This window comes from Scyliorhinus torazame, chromosome 30 (assembly GCF_047496885.1).
Source record: "Scyliorhinus torazame isolate Kashiwa2021f chromosome 30, sScyTor2.1, whole genome shotgun sequence".
NCBI lineage: Eukaryota > Metazoa > Chordata > Chondrichthyes > Carcharhiniformes > Scyliorhinidae > Scyliorhinus > Scyliorhinus torazame.
The window spans coordinates 5,651,980-5,665,193 of record NC_092736.1 but is presented as its reverse complement, the minus strand read 5'-3'; the positions used below and the strand labels follow the sequence as shown (position 1 = coordinate 5,665,193).

General features: G+C 43.1%; 1 protein-coding gene across 1 annotated transcript in view; it reads right to left on the bottom strand.

Moving 5' to 3' along the window:
* Nucleotides 1–13,214, bottom strand: part of LOC140404257 (furin-like) — a 130,598-nt gene that overhangs the window by 51,120 nt on the left and 66,264 nt on the right. Inside the window, exon 3 of the mRNA XM_072492588.1 lies at nt 12,558–12,656. Coding sequence (XP_072348689.1) covers nt 12,558–12,656 — 99 coding nt within the window. The remainder of the gene's footprint in view (nt 1–12,557; nt 12,657–13,214) is intronic.

The following is a 13,214-nucleotide window of genomic DNA, read 5'->3' as shown; positions in this document are numbered from 1 at the left end:
TGGAGTGGACTCAATGGGCCGAATGGCCTTACGTCCACTCCTATGTCTTATGGTCTTATGGTTATGCTATAAATTGTCCATTTACTTCTTTGCTGGGGCAAAATGCTGGAACTTCCTCCCTAGCAGCATTGTGGGTCGACCTACACCTCAAGGACTGTTCAAGGCAGCAATTCACCACCACCTTCTAAAGGGCAACTAGGGATGGGCAATAAATGCTGGCCTAACTTGACTGAGACTTCTTGCATATCCCGTAGATGAATTAAAAAGATAATACTTGTGCTCCGTCAGGGTGCCTAGTAATTTGAGGAATGAAAAGCGAAGTACAGTTTTTGGCTGCTCTAGTTAAAGGCTGTACATAATTGGGCTGGTTTCACATGGGGGCACAGCCACCCCCTTTTTAAAAAAATGCCCACAGCTGCCTTCAAAACAAAGTCTTAACTATGGATTATGAAATTCTTCAAGTTTCTTGGGACTTGTTACGATCTTTGGCCAGACAGATTGCAGGGCATGTGGAGTGATCCCGTTAGGGACCAATAATGCTTTGGTTGAAGAAGATAAAGGTTGATATTCAAGGCACCCGCTTTTATAATAAAGGCCCAAGATTCCACGGGTTTGAACAAACGTTTTTACACAAGGTGAACGGTAAAACAATTTACAATAGGCATCTTATTCTCTTCAGGGTAAGTATGAGATACATGTGAATTAACAAAAAAAGAACTGGTCAGACACATCACGCTATTGAGTAAATCACAGGTGCAACCAAAACAGATTACATAAATTTTGCAATCACCCAGATGTTGGCCCCACTGAGAGTCAACCACGCTCACAAACTTAATCTTTCTTAGGTGTTTCTAATTTCCACCCTTTGAAGATCCTGCCTTGGAATTCTTTCTAAACGTCATCCTTACTCGGGCGGCTTTAACAATTGCCCACCCACAGGTTTCAATTCACTTTAGAGATTCAACCTTCTTGGATTCCCAAGTACCCTCACAGTAGCTTACAAGCACACTTTCAGATCAATGGTTGTGCCGAGCAGAACACCACAGTTCCAAACACATACCTTAGCCCCAGCAGCCTTTTTACTTGAACCTTTCCTTTAACTTGACGGAGACTTGTTGCATATCCCTTTTTTCTTTGGGATACTCAGCTAGCAGATTCCCTTGAACATACTGCCTCAAGGTGACCCTAGTAATGATCAGGTAACCTATCAAAACACTCCCAGAGGGTCCCACCCTGGTTATTACAATGTAACGAGCATCAAAACATCCTGCACCGTACAATGTTACAAACCCCACAAACTTTTAATTTAGCACCCAGATCAATGGATTGTGACATTTCAAGATTTCCACCCACAATTTCAGCTCCATCAACAGAAGTAGAAGGGATAAACAAATTATATTTGAAGATATAGGCTGAAATACAGCAGATAGCAAGTGACTAGATAAGATGGGAGCACTGGAGTGAAATGATCCAGTTAATGAAAGACCAATATCATGTCATTATTTTTCTTTTACTGTCGACCGATTTAAACTATGATCCCACAGAAAGAAGCTCAATTTAAACTATGATCCCACACAAAGAAGCTCATTCTTGCAGTAGAAGTGAGTTTAAGATCAGAGTGAATCAATTTTAATGCCTTCATGACCATCCACAGTAAATCTATTTTAAACTGCAGAGAATTTCAAAATTCCAGCATCTATTCCAAGAATGGCAAAGTATTGGTGATACAACTCAGATCTCTCGGCCTTTGATAATGGTCCTGTGTAACAAACAGTTGCCGGGGGAAGTGTGAATTGAACCGTGAAGTTCCTTCCATGTATAAAAGGAATTGCGCCGTCTACCCATTTCTCTTTCAGTTCAATTTAAAACGTTTACACCACAGGAGCCAGTCTTTGGTTCACCACGCAAGCATCAGCTCTTTGCAAGAACAAAAATACATTACAAGCCAGATAGTAATCTGGGCCAATGTAAAATTGAGCTAGAGGTGAAGTCCAGAAGGCCGAAAAGCGCCCAGTCAAAAGATGGAGTGCAGTCCCTTGAGCTTCACTGGAACACGACAAGGACAGAACAGTCAGAGCAGGTGGGAGCAAGATGGAGAATTAAAGGAAAGGCAATCAGAGGCTCGCCATCAAGATTGTGGATGAAATGGCTTTGTTCCACAAAGAGACCACCTAGTCTACATTTGATCGCCACGATGAGGGCTGGTTTAGCTCAGTGGGCTAGACAGCTGGTTAGTGATACAGAACAAGGCCAGCAGCGCGGGTTCAATTCCCGAACCAGCTTACCCGAACAGGCGCCGGAATGTGGCGACTAGGGGCTTTTCACAGTAACTTCATACTTGTGACAATAAAGGGCTATTATTATGTAGAGCAGGCCGCATTGTGGGTAACAGTAACAGTGTATGTAAATCACTTTCAATTGGAACGAGTGTTTGGGGTCTGGGGAGAAAGGACAGGAGCTGAATCTCCTGCAGTCGCACAGAAAGGTGCGGTAGGAAAGGGACACTGATGGAAGAGTGGGTTGAAGGAACAGTCCCTTTGGAATGCTGAAAGGGGAGGGTGTGTTTGGTGGGAGCAGCATAAATTGTGGAAGGCCATCATGATCATGGGCTTCAGCCCAATGACCCGATTCGTCCTGACCATCTTTTCACTGTACCTCAGTACACGTGACAATAAACCAATCCAATCTCATTCCAAGCTTCATGGCCAAACTACCCACACAACTGCGCAAGAGTCGAGCCAGAAGTGTGTACATCCCTGTTACTTCAAGTTTGCGGTTTTCCTTTCATTTCACCAAGTCACAAGGGTCTCCAACTTAGTAACCCATTTTAGCTTTTACTGTTGGGTTTCAAGGGAGGGAGAAACGCAAATCACTATTGTGGTCCCAATTACTCCTGCAGAGTATCAGCTGGTGGTCAAGTCTACAAAAGGAATTATCAGTATGATGAAATAATGAAGGACAAGTTGGTTGAGAACTTGCATTGCAATGTATGACTTCAGTTTCCACCCAAACTGTACTTCATAGTCTGCAGTCAAAATATTTGCACGGAAGATAGCAGAGTCTCCTTCAGATGTCCTTCCCTAAAGAGCTGGAAAGCAAACTTGCAAAGAAATCAATCTGATTTTTCCCACTGTATTTTTGCCATTATACAGCAAAAAGTTAAATCTCAGCAAAGAGCAAAAACGTTTGTTGAATCATAGAAATACAGTGCAGGAGGCCATTCAGCCCATTGGTTCTGCACCGGCCCTTGTAGAAAGAGCACCCTACTTAAGCCCATACCTCCACCCTATCCCCGTAACCCCCCCTAACTTTTTTTGGACACTTATTGGCAATTTATCTTGGCCAATCCACCAAACCGGCACATCTTTGGACAGAGAGGAAACCGCTTCAGTTAGCATCTGCAATTGGAAAGATTATGCAAGATGCCCACTCAGTGAATGCGTCTGTAATCCTGCTGACTACTTCTGTCGTCTCTTGCACACAAGACAAAGTGGTTGAATTCTGAAATTGCGTTCAGGCACAAAACTCTTACGAGTCTAGAGCTGAAACCAGTTGATCCATGTTTAATTCCAGTTCCCATTGTGGAAAAGAAACAGAAGCTCTTGCTAGGAACAGATGGCAAGCAGCTCATTAAAGGGTTGATTACCCTAAAATGCCCACTACTGCTCATTTAAAGGCGGCTGCATGGCATTTTGGTGGTTAGCACTTATCCCAACGCACTTTCCCAATAGTAACCAGTTGTCTGGAAGCACAAGATGTTGATGGATTTTAAGTGTTATTTAAAATAATACACATCCTTTCATGTTCGTGATGCTAGACCAGTAAAGGCAGCCTCTGAAATTCATTGGGGGATTTGTTGGATAACTATCAAGATATCAACATCAGCAATCCTTACGACAGAGATGGAGGACTTCATCCCTAAAGAGCAAATCCTAAGCTATTCCACGTTATTGGAGACAGCAAGACAAATGGAACACTTGGTTATGGGCATTTGCCGAAATGATCCCCCTTGGCTTGGAGGAAACTAGGCAGAGCAGTACTAGGAGGGAGGGACAGAAAGGAGAGGTGAAGTTCTTTGCATCAGCAGGTACAGGACAGTCGTTTTCCTCTGGATTTCCTCCACGAGGACCTATTACGCCCCATCCCCGGTCCACGTGCATCCTTCAACTTGCCATCACGTGCCAGCCAGAACACTCACTTCACAGTTCCCTAAGTTGGCAGAAAGTTTACCAAAGGTGAAGAAATTTGTTGTCTTGAGAGAATAGATTTTCAAAAACGATTTCTTTCGAATATGGTGTTATTCTGTAAAGAAGGTGGGTGCACGCACGTGTGCGCATAAATGAATGAATTAATCTGGGAAAAGATTAATGGAGACCTTTTGCCAGGACTAAAGGTGCTCAATGCATGCATTTGCAAGCAGACTTTCCAGATCAAATGATCTGGGTGTCTTCGTTCATGAATCGCAGAAAGTCAGTACGCAGGTACAGCATGCAATTAAAAAGAAAAATGGAATGTTAGCGTTTATTGCAAAAGGACTGGAGTATAAACGTAGAGAAGTGCTGTTGCAATTTTATGTGTTGTGAGACCACATCTGGAGTAGTGTCCAGTTTTGGTCTGCTTATTTGAGGAAGGATGTGGTGGCATTGGAGGCAGTTAAGAGGTTCATCAGATTGATTCCGGGGATGAAAGGGTTGACGTAGAGAGGAGAGATCAAACAGTTTGGGTTCTTTAAACTCGCTGGAGTTTAGAAGAATGAAAGGGGATCTGATCGAGGTATATAAAATACTAAAATGGATTGATATTGATAAAGTAAACTTAGACCAAATGTTCTCCCTTGTAGGGCAATCGAGAATGAGGAGGTCACAGATTTGGATTGAGAGGTGGTAGATTTAGAACTGAGATGAGGAGGAACTACTTCTCGCATAGGGTGGTGAATTTGTGGAACTCACTGCCCCAGAGTGCGGTGGAATCGGAATTATTAAATGGTTTCAAGGAGGAGATAGCATATTTCTGATAATATTGGGGGGGGGGGGGGGTCCTCACGGCGCCGAGGTCCCAGGTTCGATCCCGGCTCTGGGTCACTGTCCGTGTGGAGTTTGCGCATTCTCCCTGTGTTTGCGTGGGTTTCACCCCCACGACCCAAAGATGTGCAGGCTAGGTGGATTGGCCACGCTAAATTGTCCCTTAATTGGAAAAAATGAATTGGGTAATCTAAATTTATATCAAAAAAAGATACGTGGAACAGGTGGATTTGATACCAGGATCAGCCATGATCTGATTGAATGGCAGAGCAGGCTCAATGGGCTAAATTGCCTCTTCTGCTCCTAATTCCTATTTTCCCACGTGATTTCGAAGTAAACAGAAATTTGCTTTAAGAGGTACCTGGATATCTGTTGTTTTCAGCCATTTCAAAGGGAACTTGCAACAGTTTTATAAGTAAACAAGGATATTTTATTTGACCCAAAAGTAATGCATTAAAGATTCTTATATTTTGGAAATATGGCGTTCAAAAACGTGCCGAGAACAATGGAATGGAGACGACATGAAGGAAAAAGGTATTTTAGTTACTGCGGAGTACTTGTAGATTGGCTGTGCGAGGAAGGCCTGTTGGCAACTGTGCTCCGATTTCCTCCCACAGTCCAAAGACGTGCAGGTTAGGTGGATTGGCCATGATAAATTGCCCTGAGTGACCAAAAAAGGTTAGGAGGGGTTAATGGGTTACGGGGATAGGGCTTAAGTGGGTCGGTGCAGACTCAATGGGCCGAATGGCCTCCCTTCTGCACTGTATGTTCTATGTTCTAGGCAGGGAGAGGAGGTGCAGTTTGAATCAGCCATCCAGTCAAGCCAGAAATGTTGAGGCTGCAAAACACAGCCCTGTTCTAAAGGTTTGGATTTCCACGCAGAGTGGAATAAGTGTTTGGGAGGTTGCGTCATATGCCTCAAAGTGACAGCAACTGCAACTTTGCCTTGGGAGAATACTACTGGATTTCATAGTTAAACATCTATAAAAGGGAGCATTGCCTAGGTTGTTTACACTTGTGGGTCTGACTAAGTAGGGTCTTTTTGGGGGAATGTTTTGTAAAACTAATTTTAATTATGTAATCTTGTGTGCTTAAGTTTTGTTGTTAAGAAACAATCTATTTTTAATTTCCAAAAGCATTACTGGATTTCATGTTGCCGAGATTAGTTTTTTTTAAATTTAGAGTACCCATTTTTTTTTCCCAACGAAGGGCAATTTAGCGTGGCCAATCCACCTACCTTGCACATCTTTGGGTTGTGGGGTGAGACCCTCGCAGACACGGAGAGAATGTGCAAACTCCACACGGTCAGTGACCCAGGGCCGGGATCGAACTTGGGACCGCAGTGCTGTGAGGCAGCAGTGCTAACAACTGTGCCACCGTGCTGCCCCTTATTGCCGAGATTAGTAGGTTTTCTCATTTTCAGAATACAGAAAAAGGATATGGACCTGTAAGCCAAGTTTCCCTCTGGGATTTGGTTTGCTCAGAAATTATCTTCTGTCATCACAACAGTATACATCTCTCTTCGCTCAGCAGACGCTCCCAAGATACGGAAAATACTTTTGGCGTGTCCTGGAGGGGTCAAATATCCATGTCAACTCATGGGACAGTTTGATGTGCAATCAACCGAAATGGATAATGTTCATCCAGAAAGGCACCAAACATGCTAGTCATGAATGTACAAAAGGTGCTCCAAACAGCTGATCCACTCCACCCTTCAAGCACCAACTGCTCAGCAAATAGTAGAGTCTTCAGATTGCACATTGGACTCATCAGCCATCTCAGAACCAGAGAGGAACCAAGCCATCCTTGCTCACGAGGGACTGCCAAAGGAGAAGACAGCCCCACATTCAAAGTGGGTGCAAGGACTCCATATACATTGCTTCACTCGAGTAGCAAATCTGCAGGTGTCTGGTTTAACACCCCGGTACAAATTGAAATTATGGTAATCAACAATTAGGAATGTTGTGCGCTAAATCCAGACTTTAAACAGGCATGTCTTCATTTAGCACTTGCTTGCATTCTTTGGCCAAATTAACACCGAGTCTCCTTGGAGATTGGATTGTTGCATCAATTTCACCCAGGCTTTCTCCAATATGTATTTAAAAGCTTATATAGGTAGGATTATTATCCCTTCAGATTAATCTCTTGGTTACTCCTGTGAATAACTAAATAACCCAGGAGAAAAATCGGGACATTAAATGTTATTTTGACTCTCTTTCAACGTTATTTTTACAACTAATACACTGGAGGTAGTTTTTAAAAGTCTGTTTGACTGGGTGAGGCTACGGGAGACGAGGTCTGTGATTGAAACTTCCAGGAATACATCAAGAGTTGGCAACCCTCCATGTAGGGGAAACTAGAATTAAACAATACTTCAGCCCAAAATATCTCAAGAGGAGAAAAGTTATGTGCATGTTGTAAGCAGCTGTTTGCAATACTTGCAATGATAGTCACCAATGCAGCCCTTACACCGCATATGCTGCAAAAATAGACAGTACTTCATCAGTTGAGAAGGGAGTTGCAGTTCAACTGTGCCCCAATAGAGAGAGCTGCAAAAGGGGTCAGTTTGCACATGCCCCCAACCAGTGGTCTCTATCAATTGCACACGAGAAGGAAGTCAGCTTACCTGCTCCTGGTTTTTTTAAATATAAAGGAGTGTACACAATGCTGAACAGACTGACAGACTGTAAAGACTGGACACACAACCCTCTTTCATATTTATCAAAGGAGACAAACTGTGAAGCAGAAACAATGCGACTGGTATGCCTTGCCCTCTTTGCGTGGGAATATGACACAAATCGCAGGTCGACTGTTTTGTGTGCATTGTTTGCCTCTGCCAGCTGCATCCTGTTGGTTTACTCCAAAGGAAATAAACTGCCTCTGTTACTGAATCAAAGTTCAACCCAAGTCTGTATTGCGTGTTTCCTTCATTGCTTCATTAATGGGGATACTAAGTAACACCGTCAATTACTGCTAAATACAACAATATATTTTTGAAAAGACGAAATAGCAAATATTCAGGGAACCTTTTCAAAGCACTCTCTTCCGGAAAAACAACTCCAAACTTCACCCTGCAGTATCTCACCCAAGTGGCAATTCTTCATAATGAAGCGTTGACAGGTTGCCCCTCCCTGGAATGAGTCACACAGCCAAGTGATCCCCTGTTCTCTCACCACTTTGTAGCAAGGCAAGGAGCAGCAGTGGGACACCTAGCTAATTCTGACTCGCCTCCAAACTTGGGTCAAAAATTTGAAGCACAACAGCTGGGGATGGAGAACCGAACCTGGGAACTGCCAAATCACGTGTTGTGTTACACCAGACACCATAGCTAGATACTGGAATATTGAGCGGCTTCAAAAAGAATCATTGCATTCCCTGTACATCCTGTGCAGCATGCACTTTCAAAAAGAAAAAGTACAAGACATCGGCTTGTTTATTACTACCAAAAGGGACAAAGGTTAAGCAGCACTCAATATTGCATGCAATTGGAATATTTCATAAAAGTCAGTTACACCTCTTCTTAGATGACCCATGATTATATTCTCAATGCCACTAAGATATAGATGATTAAATGACTGCTTCCAACATCCAAGCAGACAGCACTGAAATTTGCAGTCCTGTTCAGTCATCAAATCTTCACAAAAGGTTGTGAACATGGCACTAGTTGACCATGCTGCCTCCACTTCAAATTAAATTATAAATGAAGTGGATTGAAGCCAGAATATTGGGGGTTAAGCCCACCTATATTGAAAACAAGTCCACAAAAACATGACCAGAAGCTGAAATACACAAGCAGAATTCAGACCATATGCCCTTAATTAGAATCAGTGTTGTGAATGCAGAACATTGCAGGCGACAGTGGTAAGCACTGCTGCCTCACAGCACCATGAACCCAGGTTCAATTCTGGCCTTGGATGACCGTCTGTGTGGGTTTCCTCCCATAGTCCAAAGATGTGCAGGTTAGGTGAATTGGCCATGTTAAATTGCCCCTTAAGTGTCCAAAGATGTGTAGGTTAGGTGGGGTTACAGGGAGGAGGGGGGGGGGGGGGGCTGGTTAGGGTGCTCTTTCAGAGGGTTGGTGCAGACCAGATGGGCCGAACGGCCTCGTTCTATACTGTAGGGATTCCATGGATAAATTGAAGGGAATAAGTTTTGTAGACGACAATAGCACCTCAAGGCCTCCAGAGCATAACTGGAGCATTTAAAATAGCAGTTTCAAGTTTTCCTCAATTGCCAATGGGATCTAAAGAATTGGTATGGGAGTTAAAGCAGAGCGTCAGCTGAACACTGAATACTGCTTCCACCCGAGGGAAACAAGCAGGACTAGTAAATTCAGTTCATATGTATCCCGAGGCTGGATTTTGTTTTTGTGAACTATGAACACAGGCCCCAGGCTGTGAATTACAGTTAGCAGATTATAGGCACCCAAAACTAGTCTAGAAGCATTACAGTAAGCAAACACAGTCCAAAACATCAAAGGATTAGGCTGCAGAACTGATCCCGGACTAGCTGCTAATCCAGAGGTGTTACATACACAAGATTAAATGCAATGCAAGGCAGAGAAACAGGCCATTCAGCCCAAACTGGCTATGCCAACATTTGGTCCACTCAAGCATCCCCTGATCTTTCCTCATCCAAATCTGCCATTGTAACCCTTTATTCCCAGCTCTTGTAAATTCATCTGGTTCCCCCTTAAATACTGTGCCCTTCAACCACCCAGTGGGAGCAAGCTCTACATTCTCACCACTCTTTAGGTAAATAAGTTGTCTCCGAATTTCCTATTGGAATTCTCAGTGACTATGCTATACTGATGGCCTCCAATTAATTATGTTCTGCCCCTCAAGAGGAAGCATTCTCTGCAAACACAGGGAGAATATGCAAACTCCACACGGACAGTGACCCAGAGCCGGGATCGAACCTGGGAAGTCGGCGCCATGAGGCTGCAGTACTAACCCACTGTGCCACCGTGCTGCCCTGATAAAAACTAATTTTAAGTACCTCTATTATGCCACCCCTCAGCCTTTTCATTTTTTCCCAATTAAGGGACAATTTAGTGCAGCCAATAAGTGTTGGTCGTATCGACCTACTTCACTCTTAAAATGTGGATGTGAAGTTACTTGACCAACTTCTGGTGTGGTGGCTGGAGCCCCATCTCCCAGAGGTGATCTCGGAGGATTATGCGGGCTCGGTTAAGGGTCGGAACTCCCTCAGCTGGAGGTTCCGATCTATAGAGGCCCCAATTGAATGATTCAATAAACGGATTGTCATGAGGAGGGGCATAAACCAGGCTGCTGCTCGTATTGCGTACCTGTACAACCTCCCGGGAAGTCGCCTGTCGCTTCAGCTGGTGTGCTAAGAGGCGACTGGCCTTCTCCCCCATATTCATAAAACTAACCCCTTGAGCATGGGGTGTTTGTTGACAATAGTCCGAATGGTGTCTCAGTTTTCCCGACTTGCCAAAAAAATTCAGGGTTGGGACAAGCGAGTACTGGTGGTTCACCTCAAGAATGAAGGTCCACAGGGCGGCAAGTGGCGCAGTGGTTAGCATGGCTGCCTTACAGCCCACTGTCCATGTGGAGTCTGCACATTCTCCCCATGATGCATGGGTCTCACTTCCACAACCTAAAGATGTGTAGGGTGGATGGATTGGCCACATTTAAAAAAAAAAGTCCACCAACCTCTGCTGCTCCACCCTCGCTGTCTTCACCATGTGCACTTAGGAGATAATTCTTGACTCCTCAAAAATTCAAAGGTTAGTCAAGAAAGATGTTCCCTAAGGCTGAAATGTGGGATATTCAGTCCACTGAAGTGTTACATTTCAAATTATAAATACAAACATACAAATTAGCAGGAAGCCACGGTCGACCCCTAGTGCCTGCTCTGCCATTCAATAGGATCATGGCTGATCGGGTTGTAACCCATCTCCACATTCTCACCCACCCCCTTCCTCAACCTCTGCCTTAAACATATTCAGTGACCATTCTCCCCATCTCCCCATGTCTGCGTGGGTTTGAAATGAAATGAAATGAAAATCGCTTGTCACAACTAGGCTTCAATGAAGTTACTATGAAAAGCCCCTAGTCGCCACATTCCGGCACCTGTTCGGAGAGGTTGGTACGGGAATTGAACCGTGCTGCTGGCCTGCCTTGGTCTGCTTTAAAAGCCAGCTATTTAGCCCAGTGTGCTAACCCTGGTTTACCCCCACAACCCAAAGATGTGCAGGTTAGGTGGATTGGCCATGCTAAATTGCCCCTTAATTGGAAAAAAAATAATTGGGTACTCTAAAATTAAAAAAATATTCAAAGACACTGCTTCCACTTCGTTTTTGAAGAGTTACAAAAATTCAACCCTCAAAAGAATTTCTCATCGCTCTTAAGAGGGACTAATTTTTATACAGTGACTTATACTTGTTCTCAATTCTCCAACAAGAGGAAACATCCTCACCACATCCATCCTGTCAAGACCCCCAAGGATCTTAAATAGTTTCAATCAAGTTGCTTCTTACTCTTCTACACTCCAGAGGATATGAGCCTATCCTGTCCAGCCTTCATCAAAGACAACCTGCCCATCCTGGCATTAGTCCACTAAACCTTTTCTGAACCGCGTTCAACATGTTTATATCCTTCTTTAAATGAAGAGATCAATATTATACACAGTATTTCATATGTTGTCTCACCAACACCCTGTACAACGGAAGCACAATCTCCCTTGTGTATTTAATTCCTCTTGCAATAAATGATTCTATTAGCTTCCCTAATTACTTGTTGTACCTTCATACTAGCCTTTTGTGATTCATGCACTAGGACATCGAGCCCTTTGCATCTCAGAGCTCTGCAATCTCTCACCAGTTTGATTTGCTTTATTTTATTCTTCCTGTCAAAATGGAAAATTGCATATTTACCCACATTATACTTAATTTGCCTGATTTCTGCCAACTCACTTAACCAATGTCCCTTTGCAGGTTCCTTATGCCCTCTTCACAACTTCCTACCGCCCTTCATTTTATCAGCAAATTTAGCAATGTTTGGTCCCTCCATCCAAGTCATTTATATAAATTGTAACAAGTTGATGCCCGGCACTGGTCCCTGTGACACGCCTACCAACCATTAATGCCTACTCCATTTCCTATTAACTAGCCAATGTTACACACTACACCAGGAGCTCTTATTTACACAATAACCTTTGATGAAGCACCAGGTCATACACTTCCTTGCATGATTTTCATAATTCGCAAGCAACCACCAGCATTTTATTCCTGCGTTATTCAGCTTGAAAGTACTCTCTCTAGGTACAGAAATAGAGAGCTTACAGATTGCATTGCTGATGTGCTTACTAAGATTCTATTTACTACACTGCTTATGCTCTCACAAACCTGCACACAATTTATAGTTCTTGCATTTAACTTGGGAGCACGATCTTTAAACAAAAGCCATATCACAGGTTATTAAAAATTTCAAATTTTAGTTTGGTTGCCAAAGTTCCCAAGAGCCAATTTACGAATGGAAAAGATGAATTCAAGCTTAGCCCTGTGTGTACCTGATGGTCCTGTCGCAGTTTATTCTGATGATATGTGTGTTCATTCAATGATCGTTTCACCAACCCTCTGTGCCGGAAATGATAATAATCATCAAAGATCTGCAAAACAGAAACACCATAAAGACTTATTAATACTTCAGCAAAATATTAACTATAAAAATAACAAGCTGTTTTACATGTAGTCAAACAAACTTAACACTTGAAGTGGAAGAGTGTTGTGTTGCTGTGTAATATATAGCAAGATTAATTTTAGAGTCTCATAACACTCAAGACCTCTGCATTCCTTGGATTGTGGCCTTTTGAGCATCTCCAATTTTAAAATCGCTCCAGCACTGGCAGCTGTGACTTCAGCTGCAAAGGCGCTAATCTCTGGAATTCCCTTCCTAAACCTCTCGATCCTGCTCTCCTCAGACACTTAAAACCTTTCCCTTTTACCAAACTGTGTGCCATCTGCCCCAATATTATCTAATTTGACTCAGCATCACATTTTATTTATAAGGCTCCCAAGAACCTTGGGATGTTTATTACATGAACAGCAATATATAAATGCAAGTTGTTACTGAAGACAGCTCGGTTTCTGCTGAGTTAGTTGATGTTAATGAGGACAGCAATATGGATATTTCAAATATCTTTTAGTGCAATGAAGACAAATCTTCA